We start from the raw sequence: 23,698 nt of genomic DNA, 5'->3' as shown, positions 1-23,698 counted from the left end.
CAGATTTTTTTATGTCTTATCCATCTTTGCAACAGGTCAGATTCCAGGTGGTGCTTATTTTAGTTCATTATTTATTTTTCTATGTAACAATATTTTATCATCCGTGTGGACACTTTCTTTCTTTCTTTCTTTCTTTCTTTCTTTCTTTCTTTCTTTCTTTCTTTCTTTCTTTCTTTCTTTCTTGCACTCTCTCGCGTATTTTAGTTTTGGTTATTCTTGTAAACTACGACATCTTGGGTGTCGACACGGCTTCAGATTTTAAATACCACTCATTATACATGGGGAAAATCTTTATTTTTCTAAATAAAGATTTTTGATCTGTATTCCCCAAAAGGTTTTGCCAACAAATATGGTGTTTTTTTCTTTTTCTCCCAAAAGGGTTTGAAAAAAATAACACTCTAAACAGTTGTTTTTTCTCATTGGAATTCCAGAAAAAAAAATCTTCAGTTTTGAGTATTATTTTTCAAATTTATCTTTGGGAATAGGTTAGACTAAAATAAGAATGTGCATGATTAAGACAAGCAAAATTAAATGCGAACTGCTAAATTGGAAAAGCTCGATTAAGTATATTTCTTATTACATTGTAAACAATGTTCACTATGTCATTATCAATGACAATAAAAACAATTCTAATTCGAATGTAATCCTTTAAAGCACATGCATCAAACTCATGGTCCGCGGCTCAAATATGGCCCGCTATATCATTTTATCTGTCCCGCAGAGGCTTAAAATGTCGGAGCATCTAGGAATGAATGCTAAAAGCCTGCATTGACCAAAAACTACCTTTCCCACAAGACTGTCTACACTACCCGCAATCTGACGGCTCAGCGCCACTACACTGCAGTGTGTCCAGATTAATGCCAGTGTTTTAACCCTAACCCTAATCCAAATTCAGAGTTAATTTACATTAAGGCATTTGTGGTTGGTAGGTAGGTTGGTTGGTTGGTTGGTTGGTTGGTTGGTTGGTTGGTTGGTTGGTTGGTTGGTTGGTTGGTTGGTTGGTTGGTTGGTTGGTTGGTTGGTTGGTTGGTTGGTTGGTTGGTTGGTTGGTAGTTTAAATCACTTAACCACAGGAGTCTTAGGGGCAGCATTTCCTGTAGTGTGCCATGAGCAAGTACAGCCTGGTGGCGTCCATCCCTCTCCAGTTCAACATTAAGGAGTATTTGCAATATCTGTGTATTGTTTGTTATCACAACATCCGTTGCAGCCTGGTCATCCTGGAAGGAGGATTACCTCATGTGCAGTCCCTTCTCAATGTTTCATCATTTTCTAATGCTGATTTTTTAGTTTTTCCTTACCCTCATGTAGGTTTTAGATCAGGGGATAGTGTAATAATAGTCTGTAGTCTGTAATAGTCTGTGGTCTGTGCAGCCTTTTGAGACTCCTTGTGATTAAGAGCTATACAAATCAACATGACTTGACTTGACTTCATATCTTACATCGGGCCCTTTAAGGAGAGCCATAACTCTGATGTGGCCCCCGGTCAAAATGAGTCGTACACCCCTGCCCAAACGTATAAAAAAAATACATTAATTTTATTTGCAAGTGTATCTTGATTTTTTGGGGTGTTTACAAATATTTTTTGGGGTTTGCAAATGTTTTTTTGTAAATTTTCTGGTTTGTTTTCAATGATAATCTGACTAACATGAAGCTTCTCCTCTTTCTCCGATCAAATATTGTTTGAATCTGCCCACTAGTGGCTCTTCGAGATTATTGCAGCCAAAAATAATAATTACAACATGGTGCAGTGAAGGCCTCCTACAATGGTTATTCCTCACATCTGATGTGAATCCTATCTCAAATCAGGTTTACGTCATCTTCCCAACCCAATAAATCGTTTTATAACGGCAGTATGGAAGTAAGCCATGTTTGACTTGTGGAAACGTTGGCCCTGTGTTGCGATCCGTCTCATTACAAATGGAAAGTTCTCTCTCTCCGATGAAGATGTTTCTCCTCGTTTGAGGTCACAGCGTTTTACGCACACAAATGAGGCTCGGTAAACCGCAAAGAAGGATGAGGGTCTTCCATACTTGACTTATTTTAAAGGGACATTGTGCATTATTGAGCGGCTTCTGTTGGCTAAAAAAAACTTTTTTTTAAATAATAAGCAGAAATACATGAACTATTATACAATTTGAAAATTGAATCGATAAAGATGGTGTCCGAAACTTAAAAACATTCTACTTGATGACGCCATCTTCTGCCTGAAATCACCATTGCAACTGCTGTCGAGCTCCTTTTGTTGCGCGTGCAAGTATGTGAAATTTCTAGACCCGCTCAAATAAACTCTTCCTTTTTCATCTGTTTTGGGGTTTGTGTTGGCATTTGGACTGTGTTAAAAACAGTCTTTTTCTTAAATTTCACGGTTTTCATCCTATAATTTATAAAAATGGTGAGCATGGGCATGAAATCGCTCCCCTCCTTGCCACACCCCCACCTCCTTTCCTCCAGCATGCCCTCGGAACACCGAGGGTAAAAGCAAAATAAAAAGCAGATAGGCACGGTGGGAAAAATATTTAATGGCTGTTTGAACTCAGTTGGGCATTGTTAACATACAGTATACTAAATAATGAAATTGTTGAATTTTAAACTTTTTAGGGACATGTCAAACTACGCACCCTAACTTTGACCTCCTGCTACCTCCTTTGAAAACGGCATTACTAACAATGATAGAACTGTTGAATTTGGAAAGCAATAGTTGCACTTAGTTGGTCTTAAACCACCAAAACATTTGTATTGATATCACATAATTAGTTTAATAAAAATTTAAAAATTAATAATAATTGTCTTCTTGTGTGGCAAAATTAAGCTGCTGTTATTTTTGTTTTAGATACTACTTTCTTATTTTCCTAAAAATCAAATTTAAAAAAAGTATGCAACACGATAAAAACATGGTTTACAAGGAAAATAAAAAAATATACATATCTTAAATCAGTGTTATTATTTTTTTTTCTTCAAAAGTACTGAAATAAACTGATATAGCAGTTGGCATTTCCTTTGTACCCTTACCTGGGACAAGCAGTCCCTATCCGTTAGAGCCCTCAGTGTGGGTCTTGGGTTAAAATAGGCCTACACTCTGTAATGTGACCTGTCTGTGCTCCACTCTGGCCTGTGTCCTTTCCTCTGGATCTCACTGGTGTTCCCACTGTTTATCACTACCTAGCCCAAGTGTTTATTAAGGACAAAGCCCTTTCACTTCCCCCTCACCGGCCATATGATTGTCCCATTGACTTCCTTCAAGGGGCTATCTATCTCTGTAAAATCTCCCTTTCTGGAGAAGGATTAAATCTGCGATTATATGGCAGAGTCCTTGGCCTCAGGTATAATAAAATTATAGTCAGATCCCCTCGAAAGGTATTTTTTTAGCATCAAAGAAGGATGGTAGCCTGAGACCCTGCATTTATTATTGTCGACTCCATAACATCACTGTTAAGAATGGATTCCCTCTCCCCATTCTCAGTTCAACTTTCGACACAGTGACTCACATCTGGGTTTTCACTAAGCAAGATCTTTGCAATGCCTACCACCTTGTCCGGATATGAGAAGGTGATGAGTGAAAGACGGCCTTCAACACCCTTCTCGGCCATTTTGAGTACCCAGTTATGCCATTTCCAATGCCTCAGCCGTTGTCAAGCTCTTGTCAACAATGTACTCCATGCTGAATGTCCTTTTGGTGGTATACTGGGATGATATTTTCATAGAGGTTTTCGAGAGGCCACTGGAGAACCATCTCTACATCAAGGCGGAGAAATGAGTCTTCCATTTAGACACAGTGATCTATCTCAGGGACTGTTCAAAGGAAGATGCATGCATGCTGACCCTGCCAAGGTGAATGCGGTGTTGGAGTGGCCATGTCCCATGGCTTTGCGAGTTAAGTCCAGCAGTTCATTGAGGCATTCAGTCAAGAGGCAGCCCCTCTCCCTGCCCTGACTTCCCTGTCACAGCCAGCTACCTTGGTCCCCAAACTGAAGGACCTGTTCATTATGGCTGTGGTGCTCACCCACCCAGATTCTTTTTGACAATCAATTGTTGAGGTGGATGCCTTAGACACGCTGTCTTTCCTCAGCAGTCAGACGACCAGAAGATCCACCCTTGTGCTTATTTCTCCCGAAACCTGAACGCCGCAGAGAAGAACTATGTCGTCGGGAACAAAGACCTTCTGGCAGTCCACGAGGCCCTGCAGGAGTGGAGACACTGGCTGGAGTGAGAGAAGCAGCTGTTCATCGTGAGGACACCAAAGAGGCTCAACGTTAGGCAGTCCCGCCGGACACTGTTCTTCAGTCCGTTTAACCTTCACCTCACCTATCCTCTGCGGTGAGTTTCTCAGGATGGTGCTAACTTTCAGGACAGTCCAGACACCATCCTTCCTCCATCCCGGCTGGTAGGTGTTGTCACATGGGCAATTGACAGTGTTGTAAGACAGGCTCAGCAGAACCAACCAGATCCAGGAAACGGGCCCCAAACCTACTGTTTGTTTTTACTACGTTTCCAGCTGTTAGAGTGGGGTCACTCCAGCTAGACGGCGGAATTCCTTAGGCACAAGTTCTGGTGGCCTACTCTTTGAGAAGACGTCAAATAATTTGCGGCTGCCTGCACCACCTTCTCCAGAAATAAAGCCTCGCATTGCCATCTGGCAGGCCTTTAAAAGCACCTCCCTGTTCCTAGTCAGCCATGGTCCCACACAGCCGTGGATTTTGTCATTGGTAACCCCAAATCCCAGGGCTATGACAGCATCCTGACTGTGGTTGACTGGTTCTCAAAGGCAGTTCACTTTGTTCAGCTTCCCAAGCTCCTTTCAGCAGCAGAGACTGCGAATCTCCCCATCCTTTATGCAGTGTGCCACCATGGGATCCCTTCAGACATTGTGTCTGTCTATGGGCCCCAGTTTACCTCCAGGGTGTGTCAGGCCCAGCAAGTCAAGTCACATGTATTTGTATAGCCCTTAATCACAAGCTGTCTCAAAGGACTGCACAGGTTATGATTGCACCATCCCCTGATCTTAAGCCAACATGCGGGCAAGGAAAAACTCAAAACCTCAGCACGGGGAAAATAGGAAACCTTGAGAAGGGTTCTCACAAGTAGTAATCCTCTTTCCAGGATGACGAGAGTGCAATAGATTTTGCATTGGTTAACAATACACAAAACATAGTGAAGATCAATAAAGGAAAATAATAGGTAATATGTTGAAATTTGACCAAAAAGTGCATGATAGCAACGACGCCTCAAGCCTGTATGCTTGTCCGCTGACTCATCTCAAATCATCCTTCTCCCTCGTATCAGCATCAGCCAGGCAGTCTGAAAAAAAACAGCAAAAGAAAATTATGAGCTGGGCATCAATCATAAGCTATTAAATAGAAGTGCGTCTGATGTCGAGATTTAAAAACTTCCACTGAGGTTGCAGATCTTATCTTCGGAGGCATAGCATTCCACAGCACCAGCGCCCGGATGGAGAATGCTCTCAAGCCTGCAGACTTCATCTGGGCTCTTGGAGTCACAAGTAAACCGGCATTCTCAGAGCGGAGGCTCCGTGCAGGAACATTGGGGGAAACTAAATCGGAGAGATAAGAGGGCCCAAGTCCATGCAAACATTTGTATGTTAGTAGGAAAAACTTAAAGTCACTTCTTAAGCGAACTGGGAGTCAGTGTTGTTTGCTAATATAGAAAGGAGTAATATGCTCAAACGTTTTTGTCCTAGTCAATAGTCTGGCTGCCACATTTTAAACCAGCTGCAAACTTTTGATGCTAGACATCGGGAGACCAGAAAGCAATACTACACTAATCAAGCTAAGAAGTAATAAACGCATAAATAACAATCTCCTCATCTGATTGAGACATCATCGGGAGAATCTTCGCAATATTACCAAGGTGGAAAAAAGCTATTCTAGTAATATTTTTCACATGTAACTGAAACGACAGGATCAACTATAACACCTAGATTTTTGACCAAATCACTATGTATTTCATGTCTCACAGCTTAACCGGTCTCTCCCTGACCCTACTACCTCCCGGATCCTGGCAGATGGGACCATGTGGGGCCGATCAAAAGCCTGTTCAATGTCTTTACGCCAAAGTATGGGGTTTCGATACCTGGTGAACTGGAAGGGAATCGGCCTTGAAGAGCGGAGCCAGGTGCCTTGGTCTTACCTTGCAAATACCCTTTTTGTTGGAAGACGTCTATCGGGACCACCCGGGTGCTATCGGTGGAGTACTGTTTTGGCACACCCCTGCCAATATCCCTTATTCCTCTTCCTCATTCCTGGGTCAGCCTTCTACCTCGACCAGCACAGGTGGGGAAGATTGGAATTAACCCAGCAGCAGCCCCCTTCAATCAAGGGGCAGCTTTCAAAAGCCGCTGGAGATAAGAAGGAGTTACTTGATCGTTGTCCATTGTGGTCGTAAAAGCCGATCCATGTTTTTACTCACGTTTTAAATTTAGATTTTTAAGTCATTTCTTGATTTTTTGCTTATGCCTCCTGTTAACCCACTGCTTTTCTCCTTCGCCTTTAGACTCCCGGTGTCAGAACCCGGAATGGAATCTCGGACTCAAATGCGTACGTTGGAAAGGAATCTTTATTGATTAGTTGACAGAGCTGGCTTAGTAAGCCGGCTGGCGTCGGTCGCTAGCAGCGTCGGGGCGGAACGGCAGTTCCGTGTCAGGTAAGCAGAATCAATCTTAGCGGGCAGGTCGATGGCCAGGGCAGGAGAGAAGGTCGTAACGTGGAGCGGAAAACAGGTCGGAACCGAAGGCAGGAATCAAAACAGAGAGTAGTCTTTAGTACTTGATAATCTGGCATGAACACAGAAGTACGCTCGGACGAACTGGTCTGGGCGCTGACTGCTTAAGAACAATACGTCAGCCAATCAGGGAGCGCGCTCCAGCGCGCCACACGATTGCCGCAGGTGTCTTCACTTCAGCAATCGTGACACCCGAAAGCCAGCGTCTCCAGCTCCACGCTCTCGATTCAGCAAGACTGCTCACTGATTTTGGTCTCCCACACCCGCTCATCAATAATTTTTATACATCCTGTCCTGTGACACTGTAGTCTGTGAATCTGTTTCTTGGGTGCCTGGCACACATTGTATAATCTGAAAATGATACAATAGTCTGTCTGTGTGGGGTTGAATAATCTGTAACGATTCCTTGTGTCATCTGCCGCGATACAAAGTGCATCGAAGACAAACGATTATTTGCACCTTTGACACATGTCAGCGTCACGGTGACGTCTTGACTGAGATTAAATCGGATTAAGAGAAAAGTAAACGCACGGCAGTTGTTGTCTCTCTTTCTCTTTTTTCTGTTTCTTTCCCTATTTATATCTCTTCTTTCTTTCTTTTTTTTCATACTCTTTCTTCCTCTATTTTTCCTCTCTTTTTCATTCTTTATCTATCTATCTATCTATCTATCTATCTATCTATCTATCTATCTATCTATCTATCTATCTATCTATCTATCTATCTATCTATCTATCTATCTATCTATCTATCTATCTATCTATCTATCTATCTATCTATCTATCTATCCCTCCATCTTCCTTTTCCTTCTCTCTCTCTCTCTCTCTCTCTCTCTCTCTCTCTCTCTCTCTCTCTCTCTCTCTCTCTCTCTCTCTCTCTCTCTCTCTCTCTCTCTCTCTCTCCCACAGAGGACATTTAAATTTCCACTTAAAGTTATCTTGTATTGAGAATGTGTATGAAAATGTATGAAGTTATCCGCAATGAGCAATTTCAATAATATCACAGTGTTTCCTTTTTTAAAAGATATTTTAACCAAGCCGTCTTTTCATATTCATTGTGGATTGCCTCGTCCCTATTTGAACATGTGCTTTGTGAACGCATCAGGATAGAGCGACAAGGTCAGTGGCAGTGCCCCGGGTGGGAGGGGTTATGGACATGCATCGCCTCGGGAGCGTGCAGGCGGACGTTTGATGCCGGCACGCAGCTCAAGCCAGCTTCTATCAATCACCTTCCCTCCAAAACAAAGCAAATATTTTCCTTGCCAAAACAGACATTTGGTAAGTACAACTTCTCCTTCATCATTTGAAAGGTTATCAGAAAATAAATGGTAAATTTTTGCACATTTTTGATAGCTTGCAACAAAAAAGTAATTTCAAGTTGAATACAAGTCATGTCGTGTTGATACATTGTGCCAGAATCATTTTGTTTTTCACATAATTTTTATTGTCTTATAACTCTCAGTTTTTAGTGTTGTGTGTTTACTCTTATCTGTTGTTTGGCGACCTTGAGTGACATTAATGGTCTGCATTTTGCATTTATATAGCGCTTTTTAAGTCAATAAAGACCTCCCAAAGCGCTTTTCAATGTGATTCACACTTACATTTACATTGTGGTTCACATTTCCCAATAGCGGCCGTGATCTGTTAGCCATGTAAGGCGCTAACCTGCTTATTGGGGGTTCAATGTCTTACCCAAGGACACTTCTACATGTAACACGGACAAGCCGGGATTCAAACTGGGATCCCTTAATCCTAAAACGATCGCTCTACCTCCTGAGCTACTGCCGCCCCAATGTAAAGCGCTTTGGGAAGTCATTGACTTGAAAAGCGCTATATAAATGCAGATCATTTCATTTCATTTCACTTACCCATTCACACACACATTCACACACCAATAGCGGCCATGCAAGGCGCCGACCTGCTTATTGCGGGCATTAGGGATTCAGTATCTTGCCCAAGGACACTTCGACATATAACACCGAGGACCCTGGAATCAAACCTGCGATCTCTTGATTCCGAGACGAGCGCTCTACTTCCTGAGCTAATGCTATTTTGATATGCATATCTGAGAGAACTACTCATCAGGGCATTACTAAGTCATTATAATGTTAATACTAGGTTGTAATAATTAGGAGGGAGTTTATAATAGGCTCGGTTAACCATAAAAACATCGCTAAAACAAAATGGATTTTATAATCAATCAGGTTAATTCTAAAAACATCTATTTGGAGTTATTAAGAATTGCTTTCATATCTAAAGACATCGATCATGTGAATTGAATCTCCTCTGCCAGTTAAAAAAATGGAAAGAAAACACGTTTCTTTAGTTTTTCTTTTTTCTTTTTTTTTTTTTCCTAGATAATTACAATTACCTAATTGTCCATGGTGAATTTTTTTTCTTTAGAACTCGTGCCCAATGCGTTGCTAGTGAACTTCGGTTTTGATGAAGCATTTATCGTATAAGAGCCTTTCCTAGCCTGCACTTTTTAATCTGTGGGGGAAAATATGCCAAAACATAAGTCAATAAATAAACAGATAAATTAATAACTGAATAATTGAACGGTTGAATAAATGAATGACTGAATAGCTTAATATCTGAATAACTGAACAAACAAATAAGCAAATAATCAAATAGCCGAATGATTGAATCGGTGAATAATAATATTTAATTATTTATTTGAAAGCTGCACCATTGCAATGATCTCAATACATTGCACTGGCGCATGTAATCCAGGTCAAATAAGATGGCGGCTTTTTTCTTTTTTTGTCGAGTTCCAAGTATTTTGTTAATTACAGGCTCACGGCATCTTAACTCACGCCCAGATTACCATTCGGTCATCGCCTCGTGACGACCTCAATTTCGGGAAAACAAGCGGAGACGTTTCAATGAGGCCAACTTGCCGAGGCTGGTGCACGCATATGCCGGTTAACCAGGGGACGGCAAACTTTTTGACCCAAAGAGCAATTAAAATTCTTTAAAACTTTTATTTTACCGTGTGATGTTTGATGATTTCATAAAATCTAGGAAATATAAAATAATAATGCCAGAGCCTGTGTCTCATATCAATATAGATATACCACTTAAAATGTTCCCGCAGTTACTTAATTTGCTCATTTTGACTGTTATTTTTGTTATAAATAACAGTTTCAAAACAAAGTGCGGGCAAAGTTATTTTGTAAAAATGTCACAAAATACTGCAATTGGGGATACCAACGTATTTACTTTAAGTACAGCTAAGGGCGAGAACAAGTAGTGCGCACCTCCTGTGCAGTGTATAGCCCCGCTCATTCCTACTGCTCACCCAATCAAATTGCTCTAGGTGCTTTGCTAGAGCTTCTGGGTAAAAGGTTTTTTATTGCGTTATTGCGCTTTTAGCGATTTTCGTCCACGACGGTGTGTGTCGGTGCGACACCTTGACTGTAAACTGTAGTTAAAAGTGTGTCCTATTTATATACCTGTACTCGTTCGAGGTCTATGCAATTCGGATTTGTCTCACCTTCGCATGTGAGCATCAGCTGCTGAATATATTAGTATATTGAATAATTGCTCATGTTGTATTTTATCTCCAAGGCCTTATGTACTCATGAAAAGAGCCATCTATGGCTTGCGAGCCATAAGTTCCCAACCCCTGCGCCAAATAGAAGAGCGTGTGAGCTCACATTGTGTTATCTAACTCAACCTCTCTCAGAAAACGTTTTGGGGAAATGGAACAAGCATGTGCCAGGACGCTTATTGATCAGTCCGGCTCAGCAAAAACGTAATGCAGTTCATTTAAGATTAAATACCATTCATTATACTACTCAAATGTTTGTAAATATCTGTTTAAATATTTTTCAAGTGCAATGAGGTGATGTGAGTCAGAGCTGTGTGTCGAGAGAGTTCTAATCCGTGCCCTGGTTTCCGACCAACACCGATCAATAGCAAAGTATTGATGGTACATATTTGCATCGTGTTCGTTCTGGTTTGATATTGTAAAATTGTTTAATGAGCCCACACCTAATAATTGCGCTCAAACTAAAATTCTATTTGTATAAAACCGTTAAAATAAGCAGAGTGTATATAATCGCTCTCACTAAAATCAATCTGCGATTGTAATCTGTGCACACAGCACTGGAATAATATCTGATAATCTGGAGGATTTAAAGGTACAAGAGGTGATAAAGGAGAGAATTTCTATTGAGAACGTTTTTTTCTCAATGGATTAGTCATAGGATCCAGTGGAAAAGGGACAAAAAGTGAAAACATCACTAAGGTTTGTTTTTTTTAATTGATTAAGGACTATATTTCTAAATGCATAAATAATTCACTGCCAATCTAGCTGTAAGATATTTCATTTCATAGTTGTCAAAAACAACCTTGCTAAAATGGATTTAGGGACATCAATAACAGTCCATGGCAGCCTAGCTAAAATAGATCTTTGACGTATAAAGCCAGTGAAGAAGGATCGTGGATTCTGATCTTGTCCTTCGCGTGTTCGTTGAATTTTGCGTGGAGAGAATGTTGGTAAATTAAGAGGTTGGAGATTAACTGCTTCTGGAGAAGATTTTATTGGCAGAATATATTCTGTAGACCACCGCAATACATGTCTTTAATCGGACAATCCTAGCAATAGTATCATTATGACATTTTGAAGCAAGATTTTTGTACCTTTTTGCAGGCATCCTATAGGTCAACAGGAAACCACAACTTCACACAAGTTTTCTGCTTGTCACCCTTAGCACATTTTGTGTTATCAGCCAATTCTCTAAGATTCAGATTGTATTTTTTGCACCTTGGGGTCGTGATTTCTTCACATTAGGTTGAACTTTTTTCCTTCCTGACATTAGTGCGAACCTGTAGCCTGCATTGAAAATATCCATTTATAATAAAAGCTGATATACTCCATGTACAATAGGTCTACACCATTAATAGCAGCCGAGCTAAGATTGATTTACGCCAATTATGGTCATCTATAGCAGCCTAGATAAAATGGATCTTGAATGTATGTAACCGTCAATAGCAGCCTAGCTAAAATTGATTTTTGATGTCTATAGTCGCCCATGTCAGCTTAGCTCAAATTAATTTTTGACGTCTACAGCAATCTATGGCAGAGAACAACTTAAATGCCGGAGAAGTTTATACTTGAATCCCACCCGGTTTTATTATGCTACTTTAAAATTTGTTTTTAACATATTTATTTGCCTTCATCAATCAGATTTGCTTCCTTAAAAACATACATTTTTATCATTAATAATTTATGTAAAACATTCTTTGGTTTGGTTCGTTTAGTATGAGTATTAAAGAAATTAAATAGATACAATAAAAATGAAGAAAATATAGTAAGAATATCAAGTTCTGTTGACATACAATTACTTTATTTTGAATTGTAAGCATCATTTTTCCTGTTATACACCATATTTTTTTTTTGTCATGTATTTTTCCTCCCCCCTTGTTAACAGTACATTTTCCTGAACGGTGTCGCAAGGAGAGAAGTAAAATTGCTCGCAAAAACTGTTGTATTACAATTTTTAATGTGAAATTATCTTAATTTTTGGAATATTTTACTTCCTTCTAATTGTTTTGATTTCGATTTATTATTTAACACGTTCAGTCAAAGTAAGAGTAGTAAAGTAGTAAAGCAGGATTTGCGATTTAAAACACCAAACTGAATAAGGTATTTCATATCGAATATCAATTAACACCCCCAACCCCCCAACCAAACTTAGATCTGATAAGCAGTGGGCAGCGTGCATGACCCCAGGCTCGTAACTTCACGTACTTATAACATACCTTGATAAGATAAAGCAACACGTGGGTGCTTATATTGTGTCCCTGCGACTCACATTCTCGCACTTACTTAACCCGCTCCTCTCGTGAACTGTCAGCAATAGTCTTGTGACACTCTCACGGCGAGGTATAATGGGGAAAGTAGACTGCTGTAGGTCAGGACTTGAAAAGTACTGTGATAGGGGATCATTTTATATATACAGTAGACCCTCGGATATGACATTCATCTGTTCTGCAGTGGGGATTGCAAAGTGGAATTGTTTGCATAGCTCTGAACCCCGGTGCCGAAGACAAAAACATAAAATAGGAAAATAAATGTTCAAGTACTAATGTATAATATTAAAAAATAACTAATTACATGCATAATTTTCATGGTTATCTGTCACGGTTGCCCATGGCGCCCAATTGGCCCCGCCCGTTTGGCGCCAACTGCGGCTCGTTGACTTATTGGCTTTCCTCCTATTTAAGCTCAGTGCTCTCACTCAACCTTTGTCAGTCCGTCAATGAACCTCTGCACCCGCAAGACGTGGGTTTTGAATCTGTCCGTTTTCCTGCTTATGTTTCCTGTCCGGTATAGTTCCCGTCTATTTTATCCTGTTTAATATCGATCTCCAGTTTTGTTCCCGGCTGTTTTGTTCTGTTTGATATCGATCTCCAGTGTCTGGTAGTGTTCCCGTCTAGTTTGTCCTGTTTAATTTCGATCTCCAGTGTCTGGTATTGTTTCCGTCCTGCTTGTTATCAGACTACAGTCTCCAGTGCCTGATATCAATCCTGTCTGTCCCGTCCTCTACAGTATCGACCCCATCTATTCGATATTTGCTTGTGCAATTGGTATCAATCTCGTCGGCCTCTGTCTTCCTGTCATTCCACGCCAGACTGCTGCCTTACGTCTTCCGCCCAACGATCGCCGAATCACTGGCGTTTGGGTTAACGTGCATGATTGCCCCATTTCCCGTAAAATAAAGTTTGTATGAGAAACGTCACGCTTCTGGGTCCTCCTCCTGTTCCGGTTCTTGACAGTTATCATATTTTTGCTTCTCCCTTGAGCACCACTTTAAACTTTGGCACCCACTGTAAATAAATAAGGTACAAAAAAAACAGTACTGTATCGCACTAATTTGTCTTTCCGGAGAACATGAATTTTTGGACTAAATGAAGAAAAAGAAAGCCATTTTGGGAGGAAGTTTAGTCACTTTTTGCCTTTTTATGATGCCATGCCACAAACCAGTAACAGACCAGCATTTTATATGAAGTCAACCAATAGTAGACAGGCAGCTTAAAGATGTAACTTGCCATTCACAAGCACAATGTGAAGTTTGAATTTTATATGTTTTTGGTCACGCAAAAAAAATGTTGTTGATGTCATATAGTGGGGAGGAAATGCTGAAGAGAAGGGCAGAATAAAGACCTTATGCCACGCTGTAAAGTGGAACAGTCGTAGGGGTGGGGTCGCTCTAAGTCCATTTTTGGATCTTTGTGCATGTTTACATAACCTTACAAAACCTCAAATTAGCAATATCCTGTTCTTAAATTGAATAATGTCTGCATATTAGCGTAGACATCTGTGGAATGCACACACAAAAATATAACTCCCACCACGGATAAAAAAAGAGAACTGCTTTCAGGGTAAGCGTGTGATAATCTGGTTTTTTGATGACCATTTCCAATGAAAGGTTGTATAGTGAAACTTCAGGAAATGTATATTGTGGTTGTCCGTAGCGTGGTCCGCAATTTACAACTGTGTTCCATCCAGCCAGTGAGTCATAAATCGAAATTTTACTGGCGCTACCATAGAGATGGAAGTGAGTTTAGGAATATTTCAAACCCCCGAGCAATATTGTTAACTTTTCAACCAGATGTTTTGGATTTATGTTTGATTACATCAGAGCCTACCATTGTTTTATTGCTTGTAATTTTTGTATAGCAGTTGAGCTAATGCTAATCGCCTATTGCATCGCATGCCGTTTTAGGTTTAGCTGGATAAATCGAGAACTGACTTGAGCTGATTTGGGTTTATGTTTGATTACAAAAAGCCGAGCGTCGATTTATTGCATGAATATTTTGTATCGCGGCCCAGCTAATGGTAATCATCTTTATCATTCTGTTTCTCGTATGATTTTAGGTTTAGCTGTACGAATCAAGAACTGAGAGAGAGAACAGACATCCTCCACCAACCCGGCAAAGAAAGAAAACATGCAAATACTGCGTTTTTTTTCTTCATCTGAATGTTTTTCCAGAAGTAACCAAGTTCATTCCTTGGACAGAACTTGTCGGAAGCAAAAGCACACCAGCAAAGATGAACCCTTATGTCACTTCGCATTTCAGGAGGGATCGTTTTCCTTTTTTCATTTGTTATGGTGCCATGTAGGAATTGCATGGTTTGTAATTGAGTAGCTGCTTTTAAGGACTTTGGATTGTCCTGAGCAAATTTAAATATTTATCAAGATTCAGTTGATTCGTCCAAAGGTAAATGTTTATGTTCTGATTACATAACACCGTTCTTTTCCTAAATTTTGCTCGTCTTTGGCAGAAATTCTAATGTCTGGTTGGGCACTTGGGAATGTGAACTGGACTTCTCAAAGGAATATTGCTTCGAACGTCCCAAGAATCAAACTATAAAGCCATTTGAAACCCTAAAGACATATTCAGGTGAAAAACTTCTAAAAGAACAACTTTAATTCCAGACCAAATGCAAAGTAATCTCTCTCTGCTATTTCCTTTCCTTTGAATCTGATCAGGCCCATCATTGATTATGAGTTGTAAATGAGGTATGTCTGGTCAGGTATAGTGTTTCATTCGATAACTTGACAATGAAGGAATAATGTTAGTAAATTAAAAATGGCTACCAGGCAAACAAAAGGGCAAAATGTTAAAGCTGTTACAAGAGGAATACAGTTACTTGAGCCTCTCTTACTTTGTTCTGCCCCTTAAACAGTCTAATTAACATTTAAATCTTCATACTTTTTGCTTTTGTCATGCCAAAACCAAGGACTTCTGATTACAACTGATTCGTAAGAAATTGCATGTTTTTCTTCCTTACGTCATCTGCATGCTATTATTCCGTCCTTTTCTTTGAATCCAGAGTTTGCTACTACTCCCATTGTTTTCCAGATTTTTGGGTCCATAACTTTTCTCCCAAGATTGTCTTTTATAGACCAGTTTCATAAGTAATTCTGGCCACTTCTTTTGGTAGCTAACAAAAAAAAAATCTGTCCTCAAACTGTGCTGTTGATGGCCAAAATGCTCGTTTTCAATGTGTTCGCCTCATATGTGGAAAAGGGCTTTGGAATCTAACTTAGTAAGTCAGACATCAGGGCTAAGTGTTACACATACGGCCATTATATTAGAAACATACTTGAATCGTTTGGATAGGTGTTTTGGCTCACTTTTGGGTCTTTAATTCATGATATCACCATTGTTTTCAATCATGAAACTGGTCTTTGAATTAGTCTGTACTTCTTATAACAGGCAGATTGTCCTGGTTCTTCAAACTGATAAAACCCTGCATGCTTTTTTTCTCATGTCTGTAGACGTTAATCCGCCGTTCTATTTCTTGTAAATTAATTCATGCCAACAGATATACGTACGCCGAGGTCCCTGCGGTGATTATTTTTGTTTTTGCATCAGTGTATGTTATATCCATGAACACACTTGTGGATAGACTGACAAAACTAATGCAGTGAGATTTATCGATGAAAGGCTATTTCTGCGATACAACAGGAAAGACATCTTCAACATCTAACTGACTTGGATCAGACTTTTTGTGTTACCAGTGCCCGGTATGGATTCGTATTATTTTGCTTTTTGGATGCACTAAAGACCGACATCGTCATCACAGGATTGCACTGTCACGCATCAAGACTGGGAAAGGCGTGATGGGAGCGGCACGTGTTAAACGGCGGTTCAGTGCTGTGGTGGATGGGCCAGTCGAAGAGGAGGAGGTCATGAGGCTGGCACAGAGTGCAGTTGAGATAGGCGGGAGCCCGATCAGTTCCGGAACCCCGAGCAGCCCTTCCTCGATCTGCGCCGTCAACGGTGTTGCCCTGCCTCTGGAATGCAATGTTCGGAGGCAGAGCAACACAGAAGAAGAAAACAAGGAGAGAGCAGGGGAGATGCTCTCAGACCCGAGGATGGGGAGAGGAAGTAGCGCAGGGGGAAGAGAGGAGAGCCGGTCGGGCTTGGACCAGGACTCACTTTCTTCCCCCTCCACCACAAAAAGCTGGCGCACCAAACGTGCGGCCCGCCGGCCCCGCAAGCGCTTTGTGGGCAAGGACGGACGCTGCAACGTTGCCTTTGTCAACATGAGCGAGAGGGGCCAGCGGTATATCAGTGACCTCTTCACCACCTGCGTGGACATCCGCTGGCGCTGGATGCTGGTCATCTTCACTCTCTCCTTCCTTCTCTCGTGGCTGCTCTTTGGGTTCGCCTTCTGGCTGATCGCGGAAGCGCACGGTGACCTCTCATTGGGCCTTGTCTCCAAGGAGGAAGAGCCCTGCTTCCTACAAGTAAACAGTTTCATGGCGGCCTTCCTCTTCTCGTTAGAGACCCAGACGTCCATCGGTTACGGCTTCCGTAGTGTGACCGAGGAATGTCCCCTGGCGGTGGCGGCGGTCGTTTTGCAGTGCATTGTGGGCTGCATTATTGACGCCTTCATCATCGGGGCGGTCATGACAAAGATGGCCAAGCCCAAGAAGCGCAACGAAACTCTGGTCTTTTCCCAAACGGCCGTGGTGGCGCTGAGGGATGGAAAACTCTGCATGATGTGGAGAGTCGGGAACCTCCGCAAGAGTCACTTGGTGGAGGCCCATGTCCGAGCACAGCTGTTAAAGGTAGGTAGTGATAAGGGGCTAAGATATAACGCAAATACAGCGCCATAGTGCGGTTTGACTTTCCTGTCCTTAGTGCATTTTTCTATTAATTAGTTCTGCGTATATCACAGACTTTCGGCATCACCTAAGGAGCGCTAGTACACTCAAACCTATCGGAGACCGGCCTTCTGTTTAATGGGGGCGGATAGGAGCTCTCTGGATGAATCGTTTACATATCTAGTGGAAAAAAACCTGTATGCTTACATTTCATTTGCAAGCAATCCGATCAGGCGGGCAAGCACGCATAAATACACATTTCCGCATTTACAATTTTTCATTATTGACGGATGCTTTCATTCATATCACTCACCAACGTACCATGCTAGTTTGCTCCAAAAAGATGCTCCATTTTTGCGACCCGCTTTTTTACATGGTGTGCTGTACATGGCTTTCTATAAGCCTAGACTTACACTACAAATGGATGGATACAACTGTTTCATCTACTATATAAGAACTGTAGCATTTTTGCCATGGAGGAAAAAAAGAACCGGAACTGTCCCTGAAAGAAATAACCACTACACATGAGGAATTTTCAGTGTATAATTTGTCTCTGTATTACAAGTCACACAGTGCTTTGCGGCATCAAATTATCCCAGATGAGTGAAACTCCACACAAGTCAACTCGTTCCTTGTGTTGCGCTATAATTGGAGATGTCCTGCATCAGAAATCGGCCCAAAAATGTTCTTGGTTATTGATCTGTATCGTAAGATCAGGATTATGGGAAAATATAAATACTTCATAGCTCCTCGTACATTTGGGTGCACCGTGTTGATTAAATTGCTTTAAATTATATTTAATTAATTCAGTCTATTTTGGTGAAATTAGTAGAGACATACAAATAAATAATTTCTACTAAGAGCCGTTATTTATATTTTTTGTGCCTATTTGCTTTTATCTTACTTTTATCATCGTGTTCAAGCCACGCAGTAGGAAAGTCGGCTGGGGATTTGGGGAAGTACAGTAATTTCGCCCACGTGCTCCCGGTTTTGTTTTATATCAGGACGAAAATGGTGAAAGTAAGAAAAAGACTCTTTCAAATACAATCCAAATGCAAACCCAAACCTTCAAAAAGATGAAAAAAGAAGAGTTTAATTGAGCCACACAAGCAGCTTGACAGAGGCTGCAATAATGATTTCAGAAAGGATGTCATCAGCATGCAGAACTTATAAAGTTACGGACACGAACTTTAATTGTAGCCAACTTGTGTTTGCAGTTTTTGTAGTCACTGCTTACTACCCTAAGTGCTGCTGTTTTAGTTAGTAAAATTGTGTTACATAATATTATGTCACAAAATCTGTAGCAGGTTGACACAAATCCAGAGGGACAAGCCAAAACAGTATAAACACCTTGATTGGTGTAGTGAATGATTTTCTTATAGATAAAACAGAAGAGGAATACAGTGCCGAGACCATCTGCCCCATATTCTATGGTGTGTAGTTAATGAGAGTTTATTTTATTCCTACTCTGAGGGTTAGTAAGATTTACCATGGATTAACTTTCCCACTCTTCTTTCACCATTGTCTTTTGTGAGCTCATAAAATTTGAAATGTTCTCAAATGTAAACTAAATGAATAAATAAATAAATAAACAAACCGCATAGCAAGTTAACTAACTCCCGGCGTGCTAGCTGGCTTGCTGTTAAATTTAGTTAAAAGAAAAAAAGCGGTTATAGTGGTGGATGTGAACTCCTTTAATATAACAGCAGAGAGAAAAGGGCAGATAGGATTAGGGTTTTTTTATGAGAGAAAAAAAATGCAATTGTAAATACTACGAGTGAAAATGATTGCCTGGACGGAGTTGGATCAGTGATAAGACCTTACAGTGCAGGAGGCCCTAGGATACGCATAGTGAAATTGCCGTCTGGCGGGGGATGGGAACCTATGGTGATGCTTATCTAATGCATTCCGAACCTGATAATACAGATAAATAAAATAAATGAATAAATTGTATATGTAAAGTACTACTTATGTTTACTTTTCATGGATGATTAAATAACATTATGAATAAATGAACGTGTAAAGGAAAAATGAAATGTTCTTACCTTTGGTGTGATGTCACATGAGCTGGTACAGTGGAGTAACAGGCGGATGCAGAGATTTAACTCATCAAATGCACGAATACTGCTAGTTAATCATTTTATGGGCACGCAAAATACTTTTTGTTGATGTTGTGTAGTGGGGAAATGCCATAACGAGGGGCCAATTTTTTTTCTCATCCTAAAGTGACGTAAACGTAACGTTAGTTGGACAAACTGTGTACATATTAAACCACAAGTAAAAAGGAGGGGAGGGAATGCTTAGCCAATCAGAATGCAGTTCACAATGCACGATGCAAATCAGTGAAGTAGCAAAACCGTGTAGAGATGTTCTCTGACTAATTACAGAAACTCCCCCTGCGACAGAAACTTCGACCTATTTGCCAACTTTCTATAGACTCAAGTCCCATTTTGTTAAGTGAACTACTGGAGCCGACTGACGAAGTTTCCATTGTTATTAAATCAATCTTTGGCAGTGTTTTTGTGATGGAGGGGGACATGGGCAAGTGTCCGCCTGACCAACACATGTAAATAAACGTAGTTTATAGTATCAAACCACTTGCATTTTTTGTGTGTGTCTCGACTATTTTCCTTCTGGACTGAACAATCATTATCCATATAAATGACCTGAAAATGTATCATTTAAAGCTCAAATTAAAATATGTTTACAGTATTGCTTCCTTCATTATAAATGCTAGACACACTGAGGCTATGTTGAATTAATTCTGGAGCGAAAACCGTAGGCACTACCGGCTGTCCAAATCGGTAACCACCGAATTAGAGTCTGAACAAAATAAATATTATTTAAAACAATTTTCTCGCAAAAATTGAACCACGTTATAACGAGGGTTAATTGCATATTCATTAAATATATGAACTTCTCTTTTTCATCTTCTTCCAATCTTCCACCAGTCAAGAGTAACCCCAGAAGGAGAGTTCCTTCCCCTGGACAACTTGGACATCAACGTGGGATTCGACACTGGCACCGATCGTATCTTCTTGGTGTCGCCGGTGACCGTCGTCCACGAGATCAACGAGGAGTCGCCGTTTTTCGAGATGGACCGCAAGAGCCTGGAAAGCGACACTGAACTGGAGGTGGTGGTGATACTGGAGGGCATGGTGGAGGCCACCGCCATGACCACGCAATGTCGGAGCTCTTATCTGGCATCCGAGATACAGTGGGGGTTTCGCTTTGAGCCTGTACTCTTTGAGAAGAAGGATTTCTACGAGGTAAGGACCATCTCAAACCATTTATATACGAGGTCTCAAACTCAGTTGACTTGGAGGGCCGCCGGAGCTAGGGTCTAGGTGCGGTTTGGCCAGATTGGCTTTTCCACAAAAAGTTCTGATAAAACAGTCCACTGTTCAAGAATATCACATTTATTAAATTCCCCACCCAAAATAATAATGAAATTAAGAATTTATATAAAAATAAATCAATCAGTAATAAATTCATCCATAATACACTCGGGCTACACTTTATACAGGGACAGTGTGTATTTAGTGCCGCATAATGGTTAAAAAAAAAATCATAAAAGAAAAATATTTATTTCAAATAATTAGCAAAAATAAAAGCACTATCTTAAAATGTGCTTTTTCATTACTTATACAGAGAAATTAGCATTTATTTGACATAACATGACATAGCATATTTTTTTATTTTCTTCTTTTACTTTTATTTAATTTTTCCTTTCTATCTTTTCCTTTTTCTTTTGTTTTCTCTTTCTTTTTCCATTCATTTATTCTTTATTATTCTCTTTCTTTTTCCATTCAATTTTTCTTTCAATTTTGTATTCTTCTTCCCTTGTCTTATTTTCTTTTTCAACTATTGCTTTCTTTTTTAACTTTTCTTCTTTTGCTTTTTTTCCTTTGCTTTTTTTCCCTTTTTTTCCTCTTTTCTCTTCTTTTTTCTTTCTTTTTTCACATTGAGGCAGGGTCACAAACTATCATCCGGCAAGCTGCAGTTATCCCCCGGGCCACAAGTTTGAGACTGCGAATTTATATTATAGCTTTTTATGTGGAAGCAAATGAAAGCCATGTTGGCACCTAATGTAAAAAGTGATGGTGTTTTGGGATGTTTCTGATTTAATTTCCTTCAAGGACATCAAATTGACTTTTGTGTTTGTAATGAGTTTTGAAAGTAAAACAAGGTGTAGGTTTATTCATGGCAATGGTGGGGTCATATTGTATTCTTAAAATGTTATCAAATCAGATATATAATAGATACGGTATTTATAATTATAAAGTTTTTCTTAGTGACAATAAAAAAATACAAACACCCTTATGCAATGACAAAAGCCAAATAAGATTATGGAGGACCAAACCTGCCAAAATTAAAAAGAAAATAACAAATAAATTAATCTAAAACAAACATAAAGAAAACAAATAAACAAAATTCTAAAAATGCATACATACAGGTACATACAGTATATAAATAAATTCATAAAAGTTAAAATCAAAACGGGTACAAAATGTTAATTTGGAAATTAAATACAAAGAAATAAACGCAACAATATATGAATAGGCAAATGTAAAAATAAATAAATACATACATAAATGTGAAGATAAAAACATACAAAATAGTCACTCCTGAATTAGATAAAAAATAAATTGAATGAAAAACAACCATAAATAAAAATAAGTAAATGTAAAAATATATAAATACAAACATAAAAGTGAAAACAAAAACAGATATAAAACAATAATCCACAAATTAAATACAAATAAATACAATATAAAAATAAATAAATGTAAAAATATATACAGTACATGAAATAAAAACTTCGAAAATCAATGTGCAAATATTTGCAAAAATAATACAATTCAATTCAAATCGGTAAACAAACACGCTCTGCTTTCACGTCTTTTTATGTCATGTTCATTTATTCATGTACTTATTAAGCTAAATACTTGTCAATTTTTCATCAGCAGGGTTATAAAAACAGAGTGAAAGGTTAGAAATATTTTGAATAATGTTTTAAGATTAAATTATTTGTAGGCATCATTGATATGATTTTTGAATCCAACGAATAAAACTTCCAACTACCACTGTAACGTACTGAGGCAATGTACTGCCCCCCGGTGGCCAATGCTCATACACCAGAAGGATCAGCACAATAGCTATTGAACTGGAGCAAAAAATGTTTTCTGCTGAAATAAAATAAGTTTTTTTACTCATATCTAAAGGCACATTATTTTCATTTTTCCAGGTCGACTACTCCTTTTTCCATCGAACATACGAAATCCCAAACACACCTCTGTGCAGCGCCAAAGAGTTAGCCGAATTTAAGTACATCAAAAGCTCGCGCTCGTCTTTCTGCTATGAAAACGAAGTGGCTCTGCAGCTCATTTCTGCTGAGGACGAACCGGTGCCGAACCCCGAGGGCCCTACTGCATCAAACAGGAGACTGTCGCCCCACTTCCAATAGACCCTTTCTTTTGTTTGTAAACATTATAGCGTATCTGGTGGGCGGGGCTTAGCCTGGAGGCAAAAAGCTAGAACGAGACGGTATGGTAACATGCCTACTCGCCAAAGGTTTAGCTCTGTCTCATCAAATTGGATGCCTTTGACGTTTTATTATCCAACTTGACGTCACTGCCGAATGTGGAGAAAAAAAAACAGACTTGCGCTGGTCAAAACACTTTAGAAACCAAGCTGTCTTTGCTGCTAGTTAGGTGTTAAAATATCAACATGTTGTGTTTGGGCACCGGAATCTGAGAAAAAAAACCTTTGTGATCATAAAGTGGGCCCTCCTGATCAAAAAAAAAAAAAGAAGAGAGTTGTGCTTAAATGTGTTAAGGCAAAAAGATTGGACCGAGGCACTCATCAAAATTGCTTGGGTTTGCAGTGCACACTTCATATCAGGTAAGAGAAATCAAACGTTTATGGTTGTTGCTATGCAATCCATATTACTTATTATATAGGCAAAATGTTGACATAGATGAAGATTGATACATTTGATTTAATTATTCATGTATTTGTTTTTTTTAACACAAGTATCTCTTAATGGCATTTAAGCTACAAGCTAAGAAGCTAGAAAAAAACAAGATAATGTGCCAAAATAAAATAGCAATGTGGACTCGATAGCAAAAATCACATAGGTTTAATTTCTTTTACCCGATAAAAAGTGTGCATTGCAAACCAGGGGAATTTTGATGAGTGCCTCGGTCCAATCTTTTTGCTCTAATGCATTTACCACAACTCTCTTTTTTTCTTTGATCAGGAGTGTTTGCTGGGATCCTGTATAACTCCAATTTACGATCACTAACGTTTTTTTTATCAGATTCTGGCATCCAA

The 23,698-nt window shown here is 39.7% G+C and overlaps 1 protein-coding gene across 4 annotated transcripts; it reads left to right on the top strand.

Annotated features, from left to right (window-relative positions):
• The first annotated feature begins 7,836 nt into the window (after nucleotides 1-7,836).
• kcnj14 (potassium inwardly rectifying channel subfamily J member 14) lies at nucleotides 7,837-23,117 on the top strand. 4 transcript variants are annotated; one of them, XM_088326997.1, is made up of 6 exons: nucleotides 7,837-8,009; nucleotides 14,620-14,963; nucleotides 15,028-15,146; nucleotides 15,487-17,326; nucleotides 20,314-20,631; nucleotides 22,611-23,117. In XM_088326997.1, exons 4-6 carry the CDS (start codon nucleotides 16,373-16,375, stop codon nucleotides 22,827-22,829), a joined length of 1,491 nt encoding a protein of 496 aa, XP_088183123.1. In that variant the 5' UTR covers nucleotides 7,837-8,009; nucleotides 14,620-14,963; nucleotides 15,028-15,146; nucleotides 15,487-16,372; the 3' UTR covers nucleotides 22,830-23,117. The 4 variants fall into 4 exon arrangements, with proteins under 4 accessions (XP_088183123.1, XP_088183124.1, XP_088183121.1 ...); XM_088326998.1 differs by lacking the exon at nucleotides 15,028-15,146; XM_088326995.1 differs by having other exon boundaries at nucleotides 15,028-17,326.
• The last annotated feature ends 581 nt before the right edge of the window (nucleotides 23,118-23,698 follow it).

The sequence above is a fragment of the Urocampus carinirostris genome, chromosome 2 (assembly GCF_059441175.1).
Source record: "Urocampus carinirostris isolate Australia breed hairy pipefish chromosome 2, RoL_Ucar_1.0, whole genome shotgun sequence".
Lineage (NCBI taxonomy): Eukaryota > Metazoa > Chordata > Actinopteri > Syngnathiformes > Syngnathidae > Urocampus > Urocampus carinirostris.
The sequence above is the reverse complement of the archived record's forward strand: the minus strand, read 5'-3'. Positions and strand labels throughout refer to the sequence as shown.

Coding starts and splice junctions, on each gene's coding strand:
- kcnj14 (XM_088326998.1), top strand. CDS start 16,373: ATGGGAGCGGCACGTGTTAAACGGCGGTTCAGTGCTGTGGTGGATGGG. Junction 17,327..20,313: donor TCCGAGCACAGCTGTTAAAG/GTAGGTAGTGAT, acceptor ATCTTCCACCAG/TCAAGAGTAACCCCAGAAGG. Junction 20,632..22,610: donor AGAAGAAGGATTTCTACGAG/GTAAGGACCATC, acceptor TCATTTTTCCAG/GTCGACTACTCCTTTTTCCA.